The sequence below is a fragment of the Talpa occidentalis genome, unplaced genomic scaffold, assembly GCF_014898055.3.
Source record: "Talpa occidentalis isolate TD23 unplaced genomic scaffold, MPIMG_talOcc4v2.1 talOcc4.2064, whole genome shotgun sequence".
NCBI classification, from domain to species: Eukaryota; Metazoa; Chordata; class Mammalia; order Eulipotyphla; family Talpidae; genus Talpa; species Talpa occidentalis.
The window spans coordinates 1-14519 of NW_023602146.1; the positions used below are offsets into that span (position 1 = coordinate 1).

General features: G+C 53.7%; 2 protein-coding genes across 2 annotated transcripts; both read left to right on the forward strand.

Moving 5' to 3' along the window:
* The first annotated feature begins 6656 nt into the window (after positions 1 to 6656).
* LOC119253841 (paraneoplastic antigen-like protein 8C) lies at positions 6657 to 7271 on the forward strand. Its single transcript, XM_037521107.1, has one exon. It carries the CDS (start codon positions 6657 to 6659, stop codon positions 7269 to 7271), a length of 615 nt encoding a protein of 204 aa, XP_037377004.1.
* Positions 7272 to 12123: 4852 nt separating this feature from the next.
* On the forward strand, positions 12124 to 14376 carry LOC119253840 (coiled-coil domain-containing protein 8-like). Its single transcript, XM_037521106.2, is given in 4 exon segments — positions 12124 to 12406; positions 12613 to 13014; positions 13017 to 13097; positions 13100 to 14376. Coding segments are annotated over 3 exon segments (1542 nt in total). The 5' UTR covers positions 12124 to 12406; positions 12613 to 12830.
* The last annotated feature ends 143 nt before the right edge of the window (positions 14377 to 14519 follow it).

The following is a 14519-nucleotide window of genomic DNA, read 5'->3' on the forward strand; positions in this document are numbered from 1 at the left end:
GAAGCGTGGGAGGGCGAGAGAATTCACCAGAGCCAGAGTGGGGAGCAGAACAGGCAGACTGACGAAATACACTGCTAAGAGGAGCAGCGGGTGTGGCAAGAGAGGTCTGTGCACCACGTGGGACCCTCACCTGGTGGCCGGGGATCGAACTGGCACTGCAGAGGCCACGGGCAGCTTCGCAACCCAGTGCTCAACCGCTGCGCCACCGGGAGGCCCTAAAAGAAGACATTTTTACTTTTTTTTTTTTTTTTTTGTGGGACCCTCGCCGGCAGCGGCTGGGGAACGAACCGGCGCTGCACCTCCCAGCCAGCGTTCAACCGCTGCACCACCAGGGGAGGCCCTAAGACATTTTTAAAAGAGAAAAATACTTAAGTGAAATAAGATCAAATCAATTTATTAAAAAAGTAACACAGAATTTTTAAAAGCAAAATAAAAATCAAGCAAAATAAAAGAAAATGTACATGACATAAAATGAAAAAGTAAAATGGGACAAAACAAGGAAAAATAAAATGTAAAAGTAAAAACTAAAGTGAAAGAAAATAAAAAGCAAAATGGAATAAAAAGCAAAATAAAGGCAAGTAAAAAAAGAAAAAGTCGTGTAAAAATTAAAAAGTAGAAGTAAATAAAAAATCTCTGCTTCCCTAGTGTCCTGCCAGGAACCTGCCTCCTTAGCCTGCGGGTCATCACCATAAAGCCCGTCCTCCCCTGCCGGGGCCAAGTCCCTCCCCTGGGCTGGTCCCTCCCCAAGCGTCCCTTCCCCATCTCTTACAACATGTGATTCTTACCTTTCTCTCTGTCCCCTTCCCGCCTCTCCTTGACTCCCCTGGCCCTGCACTTTGAGATTTATTTTATTTATTTATTTGTGCATACAAGAACTGGGGTGCAGGCCAGAGGTGCAGGGGTGAGAAGGCTCACCAGAGACAGAGTGGGGAGCAGAACATGTGAATCGACTGAAATACACTGCTGAGGGAGTAGCAGGGAGACAGGAGAGGTCTGCTGTGCCATGAGGGTCACCTCCCTGGCCGGGGATCGAACTCGTGTTGCAGAGGCTGCAGACAGCCTCTTAGTGCTGACCCTTAATCCCTGCGCCACCAGGGAGATCCAAACTTTGAAGGGAGTAGCCATTTATGTTGTAGAAGGGCCCTGGCCGGGAGTTTGTCTGAGGGCTCCTCTTGATTATATCCAGGTTCTGCATTTGGGGCAGGAGGTCCCTACAGGGGCTGCAGTGTCTTCGAGAGTCACATGGGAGACTGCATTTGGGGCAGTAGTCCACAGGCCCCATGGCTGAACGGTCACTTTGCCGACTTGGTTCAAGTGGTGACCACCCCCCCACCTGCCTGCCGCTGCTTTTCCTGTGTTCATTCCTTTTGCACTCTCTCTTTTAAATAGTCTTCTATACCTTTGTTCAAAACAGAAAAAAGAGGACCTCCTTGGTGGCACAGGTGGTTGAGGGCAGCACTGTGAAGGTGTCCGTAGCCTCTGTAGCGCGGGTTCAATTCCCGGCCGGCCAGGGAGCTACCCACATGGCGTGGCAGACCTCTCCTGCCTCGCCCGCTGCTCCCCTCAACAGTGTATTTCAGTCAGTCTGCCTGTTCTGTTCCCCACTCTGTCTCTGGTGGATCCTCTCACCCTCCCGCACGTCTGGCCTGTACCCCAGTTCTTGTATAAATAAATAAATCTTTTTTAAAAAGTAGAAAAAAGAGGCCCCAAATGGATGCCTTCACTCTGGGTCCCCACCCAGACTTAACGCCTGTAGCAGTTTGTATCTCTCCTGAAAGCATGACAAAACCATCAGTCTGGAGTCTTCCTATCGGCACCACTGGGGCAGCTGCACCACGGGGCCCCTCTGCGTGCCCCTGGGGAAGGTGGCTGTGCTTGAAATCCTATTTTCTTCTGCTAAACACCTTGGCCCACCCCCTCTCTGTCTATGATCACCATCCACTTTTGTGGGAGCCCTTGTGGTGTCTAGATGGGGTGCTGCCAGATTAGTGACTCATTTAATAAAGTCAGATCTCTAAAAGTTGTGGTTTCTGTTTATCACTTGTTTATTATGTAAGCGTGAGGCTTGATGATTTCAGCATGTCTTTTCCTAGAAAGGAATGCTCCATCTGGGCACAGAGAGAACTCCCCCCTGGTTTTGCCTCTCAGGGTGCAGGTCCCATTACAGGAGTGCACCACGATTTCCTAAACAGTCCTCCATACATAGACAGCAGGTCTCATTCTAATCTACTATGATGCTGGTTGCTTTTTTTTTTAAAGAAAAGATTTATTTATTTATGCATACAAGAACTGGGGTACAGGCCAGAGGTGTGGGGGGTGAGAGGATTCACCAGAGACAGAGTGGGCAGCAGAACAGCCAGACTGAAATACACTGCTGAGGAGAGCAGGGGGCGAGTCAGGAGAGGTCTGCTGCGCCATGTGGGTTGCTTCCTGGCAGGCTGGGGATCGAACTCGTGCTGCAGTGGCTGCGTAGCTTCATAGGTTGTGTCTTAACCCCTTGCGCCACCAGGAAGGCCCCGATGCTGGTTGCTTTGGAAACACACACTCTTAGGGTTACCCTGCCCCTCCCTGCAATCTCTTTCCCTGCTTCCTTCTCTTCTCCTCACACAGACCCTTGGTGAGGCCCCGGGGCTTGGTGCTGGCTTCTCTCTGCTCTCCAGACCCTCCCTCTAGATGATCTCATTCAACCCTGAGGCTTGAAAAATACTTCTCATGTGCCAATGACTTCTAAATTTGTATCTCCACCCCATCTCTCCCCCGGAGGCCAAGCTCCTGTGTCTAACTCTGAATGTCTGCTGAACAGATCAAACTAAGAGCCGTAAAAATGGCATTCACCATCAGAGGGAAGGCGCCCGCCCCCACTCCAAGAATGGAGTCACTGAAATTTATTTTTATTGCAGTGAAATTCACATAATATAGAATTAACCATTTGGAAGTTGCTAAGTGGTATTTAACGTATTCACCATGTGCTACCACTACCTTTCTCTAGTTCCAACATATTTTTGTCACCGTCAAAGGAGATCTTGTACTCATAAGAAGTCACACTTCATTCCCCTCTCCCTCAATTAGGATGGATTAAGTAACAATTAAAATTAAGTAACAATACAGAGAGTGGGCTTAGACTACTGTCTGGCACGTAGTGTGCCCTCTGTAAGTGGTGGCAATGCCCACTTGAAAAAATAGCATTGGTGTGTTCATTATGTGCATCCTTCAAGATCCCTTCAAGGGCCACCTTCTCCAGGAAGCCTTCCTGGATGAGGCCAGACAGGATTAGTTGCTCAGGGCCTCCAAAACACTTTATACTGTTCTCTCTTTAAACTTTTTGATAAAACTCTTCCCAATTAGTGTATTCTGTATTCTATGCCCCTCTCCAGGGATCAGAACACGTCTTTGTGATAATTACAGGGTTTCTCTCCCTGACTGTAAATAGGCTGACCGTGCCTGTCATAACCAGTGGACTGAGCTCCTAAAAGCAGAGTCTGTCTCACTCACTCAAGTATGCCCAGCACGTTGCCGCAAACCTGGTTAACAAGGAAACTTCTCAGTCCATATTGGCAGGTTGAATCAATGGAGCATTCTGTCCTCTGCTTCTCAATGTGAAATATGCCTGCGCCCAAGGGATGCAGTGGAGCCCAAGGATTCATAAACCCAAGTTTTTTGACATTTCCACATATAGTTACAATTTTTTCCCCCTTGGGATGTTCTTTTAAGTTCTGCTCTCCCAGCAATTTGCAGTGGCATGTCAAAGAATCAACAATCCATGGCAAAATTTAAAAATATTCGTTAGCAACGTCCAAGTATACAATACAGTTGTCTCACTACCCTCTCTGTGCTGTGCATGACACGCCCAGGACTTATTTATCTTATCTGGACATTTGTACCTTTTGGTTGCCTTCACCCTTTTTTTGCCCATCCTCCCATCACCATCATGACCAATCCACTCTCTTATCTCTGTGTTGGTTTTATTAGTTTGTTTTTATTTTTTAAAAGATTCTACATGCAAATGACAGCCTATGATATTTATCTTTCTTTGACTTATTTTACTTAGCGTAATGTCCTCAAGCTCTATCCATGTTGTCACAAATGGTAAAATTTGCTTCTTTTTGATGGCTAAATAATATTCCGTCATGTATGTTAACACACTACACAGTGTATCACTTAATGACCAGGATATGCTCTGAGACATGCATCCCGGGGTGGTTTTCTTGTTGTGTGAGCATCCTAGAGAGTAATTACATAAACATCAATGGCATAGTGTCAGTCTCCTACACACCTAGGATGAATGATGCGGCCTTTTGGGGCCGCCATGGTGGATGAGGTCCATCACCAAAGGAAACATCATTTGGCTGTGTGTGACTCTATGTGCCACATGTTTATCCATTTTCCATCGGTTTCTTCCACTTCTTGACTTTTGTAAATAATGTGAGAAACATGGGACCAAACATCTTTTGAGTTAGTGTCTTTGTTTCCTTCAGGTAGATATCAACGGTAGAATTGTTGGATCATATGATGCTTCTATTTTGTTTTTGTTTCTATATATATCTTTCATCTTATTTTCTTCTAGTACATCTACTTGTCATCTTTTGGGGAACCTCCCCACTGTTTTCTGTAGTGGTTGCATCCACTTGCTCCTTCCCATGCAAATATTCTTTTTTTTTAAAAAAAGATTTATTTATTTATGCATACAAGAGCTGGGGTACAGGCCAGAGATGTGGGGGGTGAGAGGATTCACCAGAGACAGAGTGGGGAACAGAACAGGCAGAGTGACTGAAATCCACTGCTGAGGGGAGCAGCGGGTGAGACAGGAGAGGTCTGCTGCACTATGTGGGTTGTTCCCTGGCCGGCCGGGGATTGAACTCGCACTGCAGAGGCTGCAGATTGCTTCATAGTGCAGTGCTTAACTCCTTGCACCACCAGGGAGGCCCCCACAAGCAAATATTATAATGTCAATTTCACTTCCTCTTTTGTGGGGGGGATCCCCATCTTCTAGTAAAAAGGACAACGTGTTAGGGAGCCAGAGGTGAATTTTTCATACCAAAGTAAGATTTTTTTAAGACTGTACCCAAGAGCTGGTTCCTAAACCGCTTGGTAAAGGGGTTCCTTTTCCTTTTCTCTCTAAACTCTCTGTTAGTCCCGGGCTGTCCTTTTATAAAGAAAGGAAGTGTCTTAGCTCTGGATGAGCAGTCAGTGCTCAACACAGAAGCCGGCACTGTGAGTGACATTGGTAAGAAATGCATTATGGGCATCTGGGGGTAGGGGAGCCTGCAGACCCCCTGCAAACAGGGGAGTGGGAACATGCAACAGTTAGCAACCAGGAACTTCCACCTCCAACCTCCATTCAGAGCAGATCTGCTGTGACCCTCTCCAGACTCTGCCTCTTCTGAGGCGCCTGACCCAAAATCACAGGAGTGGAAAAGGCGAGCAGGCGGGGACAAGTGACACGGAGCTCTGAATCATGCCCAGAGCCGACACCGGGAGCCGGGAGATGGGTGAGGACCAGCCTGGTAGCTGGGCACCTGGGCTGCACGCTGATCCTGCACGCTGACCCTCCCCGCCTCGTGGCTGCGGCTTCATCCTCGAGGATGGAACAAAGTTTTTCCCTCCTGAGCTATTCTGAGGGGCAGTCGCTAGGCCGGCGTGCCATCCTCCTGAGTGGTGGAGAGGGAGCTTCCTACAAAAGACACTGCACAGTAATGATGCTTTTGCTCCTGTTGATTCATAAGTGTGATCCGAGGTGAGGTTCTGGCCCCCAGTCCTTCGCCGAGCTCTCCAGGGACATCTTTCCTCCTAGCTGCTTGGTGCCCGGGCTCTGACTTTATGCAAGGGTTATAATCTCTCCGCTCTGCGCACCCGGCCCCAGACCCCATGAGTGAGAGCCCTTGAAGCTGCCTCTGTGTCCTTCCACCCTCTGGTCAGTCCTTGAGCATTTCCTTCCTTTCTGACCCCAAAAGATGTTCCCTGCTCATCTTGTATCCTCCCTGTCTGCCCCCCACTATCCCCCTGGAATCAGTCATTTTCTCAAAGGAGGTGGGTGGGTACATCTGACAGAAGGTGGCTGACCCCTCACCTCGCCACGACCCCCTGGACTCTGATTTCAATGCGACTGAGCCCGGCCAATGGCAGAGGCGATGCTCTAGTGTTGCCACGGAGACGCTGGGCCGCAGAGCGGAAGGAGGTGGTGACGTCACTGGGGGAGCAAGTGCAGCCGCCACATCCTAGGCTCTGCCGGCCTCAGGGCACCCCGGGCAGCCTCCGGGCCGCCCACAGGGCACGAATCGCCCTGCCCCCGCCCGCGACACCCCCGTGGCAGCAGCCCCCGCGAGGGCAGCGGCCCCAGATCTGCTGAGGCCCTGGTGCGGCCCGGCCCGGGGCTCGGGAGCCAGGAGCCCGCTGGCAGACACCTGTCCCGCCTCGCTCTGTGCGAGACCCGGGGAGTCCCAGAGCTTTCAGGGGAGGCCACGTCGCAGGGATCGGAAGCCGCGGTGCCAGCCGGGGTAGGACCTGGGCCTCCTTGACTGGGCTGGGCAAAGTGGGCCGGCGAGGCCGCGCTCTCGGCCTTCGCAAGGGGACCCGGCATCCTGGATCCTTTTCAGGGCCCCCGGGGCGGGGCGGGCACGCGCCGGCAGGCCTACTGCTGCCTCCGGGAGCTGGGCAAGATGCTGTTCGGCGCGAAGGACATCGCGCTGCTGGAGCACGGGTGCCAGGCCCTCGGGGTGGACAGTCACAAGTCCCTGATGATCCTGGGCATCCCCGAGGACTGCAACCACGAGGAGTTTGAAGAGATCATAAGGGCACCCCTAGCGCCTCTGGGCAAGTTCGAAGTGGCCGGAAAGGCCTTTCTGGAGGAAGAGAGGACCAAGGCGGCCATCATCCGGCTGGCGGGAGACATCGACTACGCCGCGATTCCCAGGGACATCCAGGGCCAGGGCGGCCTGTGGCGAGTGGTCTACATGCCCCGGAGGCAGGACGTCGCCTTCCTCACCAAGCTGAACCTCTTCCTGCAGCGCGAGGGCCGGACGGTGGAGGACGTGGCCCGCGTCCTCGGGCAGGAGCTGGGCCCGTCCACGCCGGGCCCGCAGGAGCCGCCGGCCACCCAGGGCTGTGCGCCGGGGCCCGGGGAGAAGCCGGGGGCCGGATCCCCTGCCGGGGTGCGCGGGGTGCCGCCTTTGGGCCTGGCGGAGAAAGAGAGCAAGGCCGGAGAGGGCAAAAAGGGCAAGAAGCAGCACAAGAAAAGCCGGCGACGCCACCACGCGTCTGACAAGAAGCCTTGAGGTGACGTGGGGCGGGCGCGGGGCGGCCGGCTGAGGGGGTGTCGTCTCAGTGGATGTGGGTGACGACCGTGGGAGGGTGGGTGCCCTTTCAGGAAGTCTGGGGAATGCGAGCGAGTGTGGATAAGGTGGGCAGAAGGATGGTGCTGCCTTAACGTGAGCCGGTAACTTAGAGTAAGAACGGGTGTCACCTGGGTGAGCTCAGGTCACGCCTGCGGGGGGAAGGTGGGTGTTTTCAGCTGAGCTAACTTGTGGGTTACCTCTGAGTGGAGGTGGTTCACTCTGGCTGAGTGTGGATCATTCAGTCATCCATGCGTTCTGCAGGGCTTTACTGCACGCCCGCCCTGTCCCGCCACCGTGATGGGGGCCGGGGAGGCCGGGAAGCAAACCCAACATTGTCCCCGCCTTTGTGGCATTCGCGATGGGTCACCTCTCGGGTACCTCTGAGTGTGCGCGAGCACCGTTGAGTAGATGTAATGGCTGGGGAGTAGAGAGCGCGGTAGACCCTCCCACTTGCCCTCGAGGCACTCCTATTAGATATCTAAGGAGGCGTGGGGACCTCCAGAGGGTGAGATGCGTTCCACTGGGTAATATTTGAGTTGTGGGCAACACTTGAGAGTGTGGAGGTAACACCTGAGAGTGTGGGGCCCTATGAGTGGCTGAGGGTAACTTCTGCGTGAGGCAGGGTCTTCAAGACCCACAAACAACGTGCAAGGTCCGAGACCGGCAAACCCAGAGACCCCGCAGGAGCAACCGCGCAGCCTCAGTAGGAGCCGGAGCCCAGGGGCGCGTCGCCGTTGCCATGGAGACCGCGGGCCGCCCCTGCGCCTGCGCAAGAGTGCGTTTGCGGAAATGGAAGTAGAGTCACCGGGCCTAGAATCCCAAGTGTTTGCAGAAGGCCACTTATCCGAGTTGAGGGAAAGCACGCAGCAAGAACGTGTCAAGGAGAACCCCGCTCGGAGAAAGGCCCCTGGGCCGTCATTTGCGTCCTGAAGTTGAAGACAGCCTCTGGTGGGGTGTGTGTGAGAGGGTGCAATGGGGGGCGGAGGCACAGCCCTGTAACTTTGGGTCCTGCTGGAAATGCTATTATTGCAACGTGTAGAGCTGGGTTTTTTGCTGTTTGTTTGTTTTGTTTTTTTACTTTTAAGAGGATATACCCCGAATGTCGCCCTGGCACACACTTAATGGGCGGCCCTGGCGTTTTGCATGGGGAACCAAAAGCCATGGCTGGTCTGGTCAACTCACTGCCCGTGTGACAACATATAAGGGGTCGGCGCTGCTCTAGAAACACTGGATCACTCCTACGGGGTGGTCAGAGGTGGTCCCTTCTGCTCTGGCTGGCATCGGGGAGGATGTACCAGTCTCCAAATTAAACCCAGGAGGCTCTGATTCGGAAGGAGGGGGTGTGCTCCACTCTCCAAAGAACCAAGACAAGGCTTCCAGGGAATAATAACTCAAAGATCATCTTCAAGAGTTATGGATGAACAGCATTCCCATGAATCCCCCGTGATGGTGAAAACCAAACAGCAAAATCAGTTGAAATTGAAATGGATGGTGGGGTGCTGGCCATACAACCCCCTTGTCCCTGGGAGAGAGGGCTCTTGTTCAGGGGGATCTGGCTTGGGAATTTGCAAACTTCCAGAAGTTCAGGGATCACCCAAGGTTTGAGTTGAATTTCTTTTCAAACATATAATTCACACCACACTCAGGTTCTGACTCAGCCGAGTCAGTGGAGACTCGGCCAGTGGAGACTCTGCCATTGGAGACTCCATGTATTTCTGTGGTAGATATCAATCATGTCTGTGAGTTCCATGTTATATCTGCAAGGCTACCCCACGCTGCCCTCCAGCAGAACCGAAAGGCTCCACCTTGGCAGCCAGGGTGAGGCAAGGGACCCATCTTCCTGCAGTCAGAAACTCCCATCAGGTCCTTGCGTTCTCAACAAGTGTCAAGACCCAGGAGGAAACCTAAAACCTGGAAGATTCTGATTTCTGTCCATTTCCCAAACCAGCTCTTCTGTGAGCCTCAACAACCCTCTCCTTTGTGCAATGGTTGGGAAAAAAATCTTCCTGCTATCCCCACACCTACTTCTGAACTTCTCGCAAGAGCAGTTAAGGTCTAGAAATCTGTGGTTCTCTACTGATCAATTTCTTGTAAGTTTCCAGCTGGCGAAGTCCCTCACAGAATATGTGCTGTGGGGTCTGAGCTTAAATAAAGCCACACAAAGCTCAGGCACATCTGTTGCATGCTGTTCTCCCATCTGCAGTCGCTGTACAACAGCAAGAACCAGTGTGACATTTCTTATCACTGCATTACAGTATTAAGATTGTATTTGTGTTTATTGTGGGTTTGGGGTGTTTCCCATACAGCATTCATATCTGTGATACACAACATGAATCTGTGTTACCTATTCAACCCAAATCTCCTACCAATTTTCTTTGTCGTTTTTCTGGACCAGTTGATGACTCTCCTGAGATTGCTATGCCCACTGATGGGCAAAATTGTTACCATCCAAAGTTAGTCATCTGTGGGAGTTGAGACATTGCTGGCATAGTAAACCCCAAATGAAAATTCCCAAGTAGATTGGGAGTGCTGGCTGATGGAAGGCAGCAGCTGGCCTTTGTAAACCCCAGTTTCAAGAATGGGTTCAGTTAAAACTCTTCATTGTTCTCGGTGGTTGATGTTATATTATACAATGATGAACTTCTGAAACAAATGTATGCTAACCTAGTCTTCTCTTTGACATGTTGGGGAAATCCATGTGAGATTTAATTGGGAAAAACTGATTGCTAAAAAAAAAAAAAAAAAAAATTGCAAAACCACTGCCAGTGGGTGGTCTGAAGTTTGTTCAGGATGCCTATTTTATTTATTTATTGATTTATTGATTTATTTATTTTTGTGGGATCCTCGCCGGTGGCCAGGGAATGAACCGGCGCCTCAGAGGCTGCGGGCAGCCTCGCAGCCCAGTGCTCAACCACTGCGCCACCAGGGGAGGCCCCAGGATGCCTATTTTTAAGGGAACATAGTCAGAGTTCATGACCAAGAGAACCCAAAGCACAGCTCTCTCCCAGCCTGTAGGCATCAGGGGCTAATGGGAAAGGTGTAACAATTTATGTGGAGTGAAGAGAGTAAAAGCTGCTTGTATTCCAGGCATTGGGCGAATGAGTTCATACTAATTTACTCATATCTTCCCAACTCTTGAGAGATAGGGTTTTATGATTCCCTAACTCCTCAGCCAAAACTCTTGGACCAGATGTGCCTCAGGGCACATCAGATCTGTGCAGGCACCAAGCCTTCCCTTTTATATTTGCTGCCTGGATTGTAAAATGGACCAATCAGGTACAAGCTAAATGGACCAATCAGGTTCAAGCCCAGCTCATTAGCTAGTCAAATATAAAATGGTTAATGAACTGATTGGTGCAAAACAATCCAACCAGTAGTTTAGCATCAAAATGTTTCAATTGAGCTTGTAGGGTGGGAGACCCTGAAAGAGGATATAAGGGAGGGAAGGCACCTTCTTAGAACATTCTTTTCCTGGCCTCCAAAGAAAGAAGGATCAGCAGGCAACTTCCAAGGAAAAACTGAAGACTCTCAGAGACACGTCTGCACCCGCCTCCAATCTGGCCTCTGACTTCACTGACTGGACATTTATTCTGGCACCCAAATGGGGTGCAAATATTATACCCTCCACCTGGAGATCTGTGTAAATTGAGATCAGCCTCAGTTTCCCCATCTGTAAGAAGTTGCTACCCAAGGTACTCCCTGACCACCTAGCTCTGAGGACTTATAACAGACCCATTCGGCATATCTCCAGGTTTTGGGCCAAAGGAAACCCTTGGTGCAAGTTAAATGTTACTATTACTAATGCCCATGTGGAAGCAAACCCTGGCTCCCTGGCTCCTGGTCCATCGTGTTTGTGATAGATTCTGAAGACGCTAGGGTGAAAATTCAGATGTCTCCCCCCATTTCCCTCCCCAGAAACATCTGCAGATGGCCATAGTGCTTATAGGTGTGTTTAGCAGATGGACACGTTGAGATCTTTTGGTCTACACACACACACCAGACTGTTCTAGATTCAAATCCAGGCTCAGTCTCTTTCCGGCTGTGCAGCCCTTAAGCAAGTGTTTTTACTTTCTGGCTATAAAGTGGGAATGATCCCCCTATTACCTGTCTTCTGTTATGGGGATATTTCATGGGTTGATTTGTAGAAAGCACTTAAAATGGTGTCTAGGACACAGGAAGGGCCCTGTGAGATTTGAATATCTCTGGCGCTTCCTTTTTCGTTGCTGCATAGTGCTTCACTCTAAGAAGAGACCATAAAATTTAATCTCCCTAAAAATATTTATTGAGCACCTACTGTGTACTGAATCCCAGGCTAGGAACTGGTGTGATATGATCCTGGTTTCTCTACCAATTTCTCTACCCATACCTGTGGATATATAGGTAAGAAGAGCAGGTACCAAAGAAGTTTAGAGTGGTAGTAGAAGTGCCATTACAGATACAGATAGATATTGATATGATAATGACGGTGCTATCAAAAGGCCTGCCCCCAGGCCAGGCTGGACCCCTCACTTTCTGGATGGCAGATTTGAGAACTGCTGTCTTTCTCTGGAAAGGTGCTGACGTGGGCCTCGCAAGCATTCCCATTCCGCTTGGAAGCCGTGGCCCCAGTGAGGCCCGGGGCGCAGCCACACCCTAGTGGGGAGGGGAGCGAGGCCGCCCCATAGAGAGTGGACAGCCCCCCTGTCAGTCTTCGCGAGTCGCGGAGTGTAAGATGAGAAGGGAGAAGGTGGGCCTCACCAAGGGGAGGGCGAGGAGGAACTTCCTGCCCTTGCTCTCAGAGGCAGGCGCTGAGCGCGCGGCTGGAGAGGCGGGAGGCGCGTCAAGGTCAGGCTTCGACGCGGTGGCAGGCTGCCTAGGGGCGGGAGACCCTCCTGGGGGGCTGGGCTGCGGCCTCCAGCGCCTCGGCCATATTGAACAGCCTCGGCAGAGACGCCTTTGTGAAGTCCGCTCCCGAGTTCCAGGCGCGTCCCCGGTGCCTGGGGCAGAAAGAACCACAGGCACTCCGTGCACCCCAGCTTGGAGCCGGGACGCTACGGCTCCAGCCTGCGGTGGGCTTTGACCTCCTCCCGGCTCACGTAAGCATCCCGGGATTGATTCCCACAAGCCCTCGGGGAGGGAGCCGGACCTGATCGAGACCGAACTTTGCAGGCAGGGAAACTGGGCGGTGCTGGTGGGTCCCGGCCGGAGCGGAGACTCCGCGGGCCGGCGCGGCTTGCACCCCACCCCCACCGCCAAGCCCAGGGCTTCGTGACGTTTGGGCTCCTTGCCCCCCCCACCCCAGGTTTCACCCTGGAGATCTTAAAGACCCTCGAGAAGAGCCATGTGGGGGGCTGGTTCCCCTGGGGGTTCCTCCCGTCCCCCGACTGCTTGATCCTCTGGAGCGTCCCGGATGTCTGCAAAGACGTGGATTTGGACGTCCTCGTGGAAGCCTTGAAGCCCGTGGGGACCTTTAAGAAGATCGGCAAGGTGTTCCGCAGGGAGGAGGACTCCACGGTGGGGATGCTGCAGATCGGGGAGGACGTGGACTACCTGCTCATCCCGCGGGAGGTCAGGCTGGCCGGGGGCGTCTGGAGGGTCATCTCCAAGCCCGCGACCAAAGAGGCCGAATTTCGCGAGCGGCTCACCCAGTTTCTGGAGGAAGAAGGCCGCACCCTCGAGGATGTGGCCCGCATCATCGAGAAGAGCACCCCCACCCGCCTCAGCCCCCCAAAAAACCCAAGGAGCCCCGAGTGAGGAGGAGAGTCCAGCAGGTGGAGACCCCGCCCCCCGGCTGGTCGTGGGCACCTATGACAGCAGCAATGCCAGCGACAGCGAGTTCAGCGACTTCGAGACCTCCGGAGGCCGCGGCGCCGAGGGCCGGGGAGGCGCGGGCCGGGGAGGCGCGGGGCGGGGCCGGAGGCCGCGCAGGATGCCCGTCAGCTACTTGGGCAGCAAATTTCTGGGGAGCGACGTGGAGAGCGAGGACGACGAGGAGCTGGTGGAGGCCTTCCTGCGGCGAGGGGAGAAGAAGCCCAACGTCCAGCCCGTCCGCCGCCGCGTGCCCCTGCCAGTGCCCATGTTCGAGGACAGCCTGGCACCCCAGCTGTCCAAGGCGGACCGGTGGCGGGAGTATGTCAGCCAGGTGTCCTGGGGGAAGCTGAAGCGCAGGGTGAAGGGCTGGGCGCCGCGATCCGGCCCCGTGGTGGGCGAGAACCGGCCGGTGCCCGCAGCAGTGGAGAGGGAGGGGGCATCGCTGCCCGGCGTTGCCAGCCCGCAGAATGACGCGGGAAATGGAGTCGATGGGCGGGTGCCTGAGCCGCCCCCACGACGGTGGAGGCCCAAGATCAACTGGGCCTCCTTCCGGCGCCGCAGAAAGGAGGAGGCAACATCCCTGGCCCAGGGGGCAGATGTCCCCCCTGACCCGGGGGCAGAAGCTGTGGATAACCAGAGGGCAGAGGCCATGGCTGTCCAGGGGGCAGAGGCTGCAGATAATCACAGGGTAGAGGCTGTAGCTGACCAGGGAGTCCTGGACCCAACTGTCCAGAGGGCAGATCCTACAGATAATCAGAGGGAAGAGGCCATAGCTGTCCAGGGGGCAGAGGGTGTGGATAGTCAGAGGGTAGAGGCTGTAGCTGACCAGGGCACAGAGACCCCAGCTGTCCAGAGGCCAGAGCCTGTAGCTGACCAGGGCTCAGAGACCCCAGCTGTCCAGAGGCCAGAGCCTGTAGCTGACCAGGGCTCAGAGACCCCAGCTGTCCAGAGGCCAGAGCCTGTAGCTGACCAGGGCTCAGAGACCCCAGCTGTCCAGAGGCCAGAGCCTGTAGCTGACCAGGGCTCAGAGACCCCAGCTGTCCAGAGGCCAGATAACCGGAGGGAAGGGGCCTCCACTGTGGAGGGGGGAGCGGCTGCGTCTGATGGGACAGCGGCTGCGACTGACCGGGGCCCGGGAGCTGCATCTCATCAGAGGGCAGAGCCCCAGCTGTCCAGGAAGCTGAAGCCTCGGCTGCCCAGGGGGTTCCCAGGGCTCCTCCAGGAGCTAGGGCTCGGAAACAGGTCAAGACAGTGAGGTTCCAGACCCCGGGACGCTTTTCCTGGTTTCACAAGCGCCGAGAGCCTTCTGGCACACGCCCCGGGTGCCGGCTCTGCCCAGGAGGGCCCCCAGGGCAGGCGAGGCCAGGAGCCTCAGGGTGCTGAGGGCTGAGGCTAGAG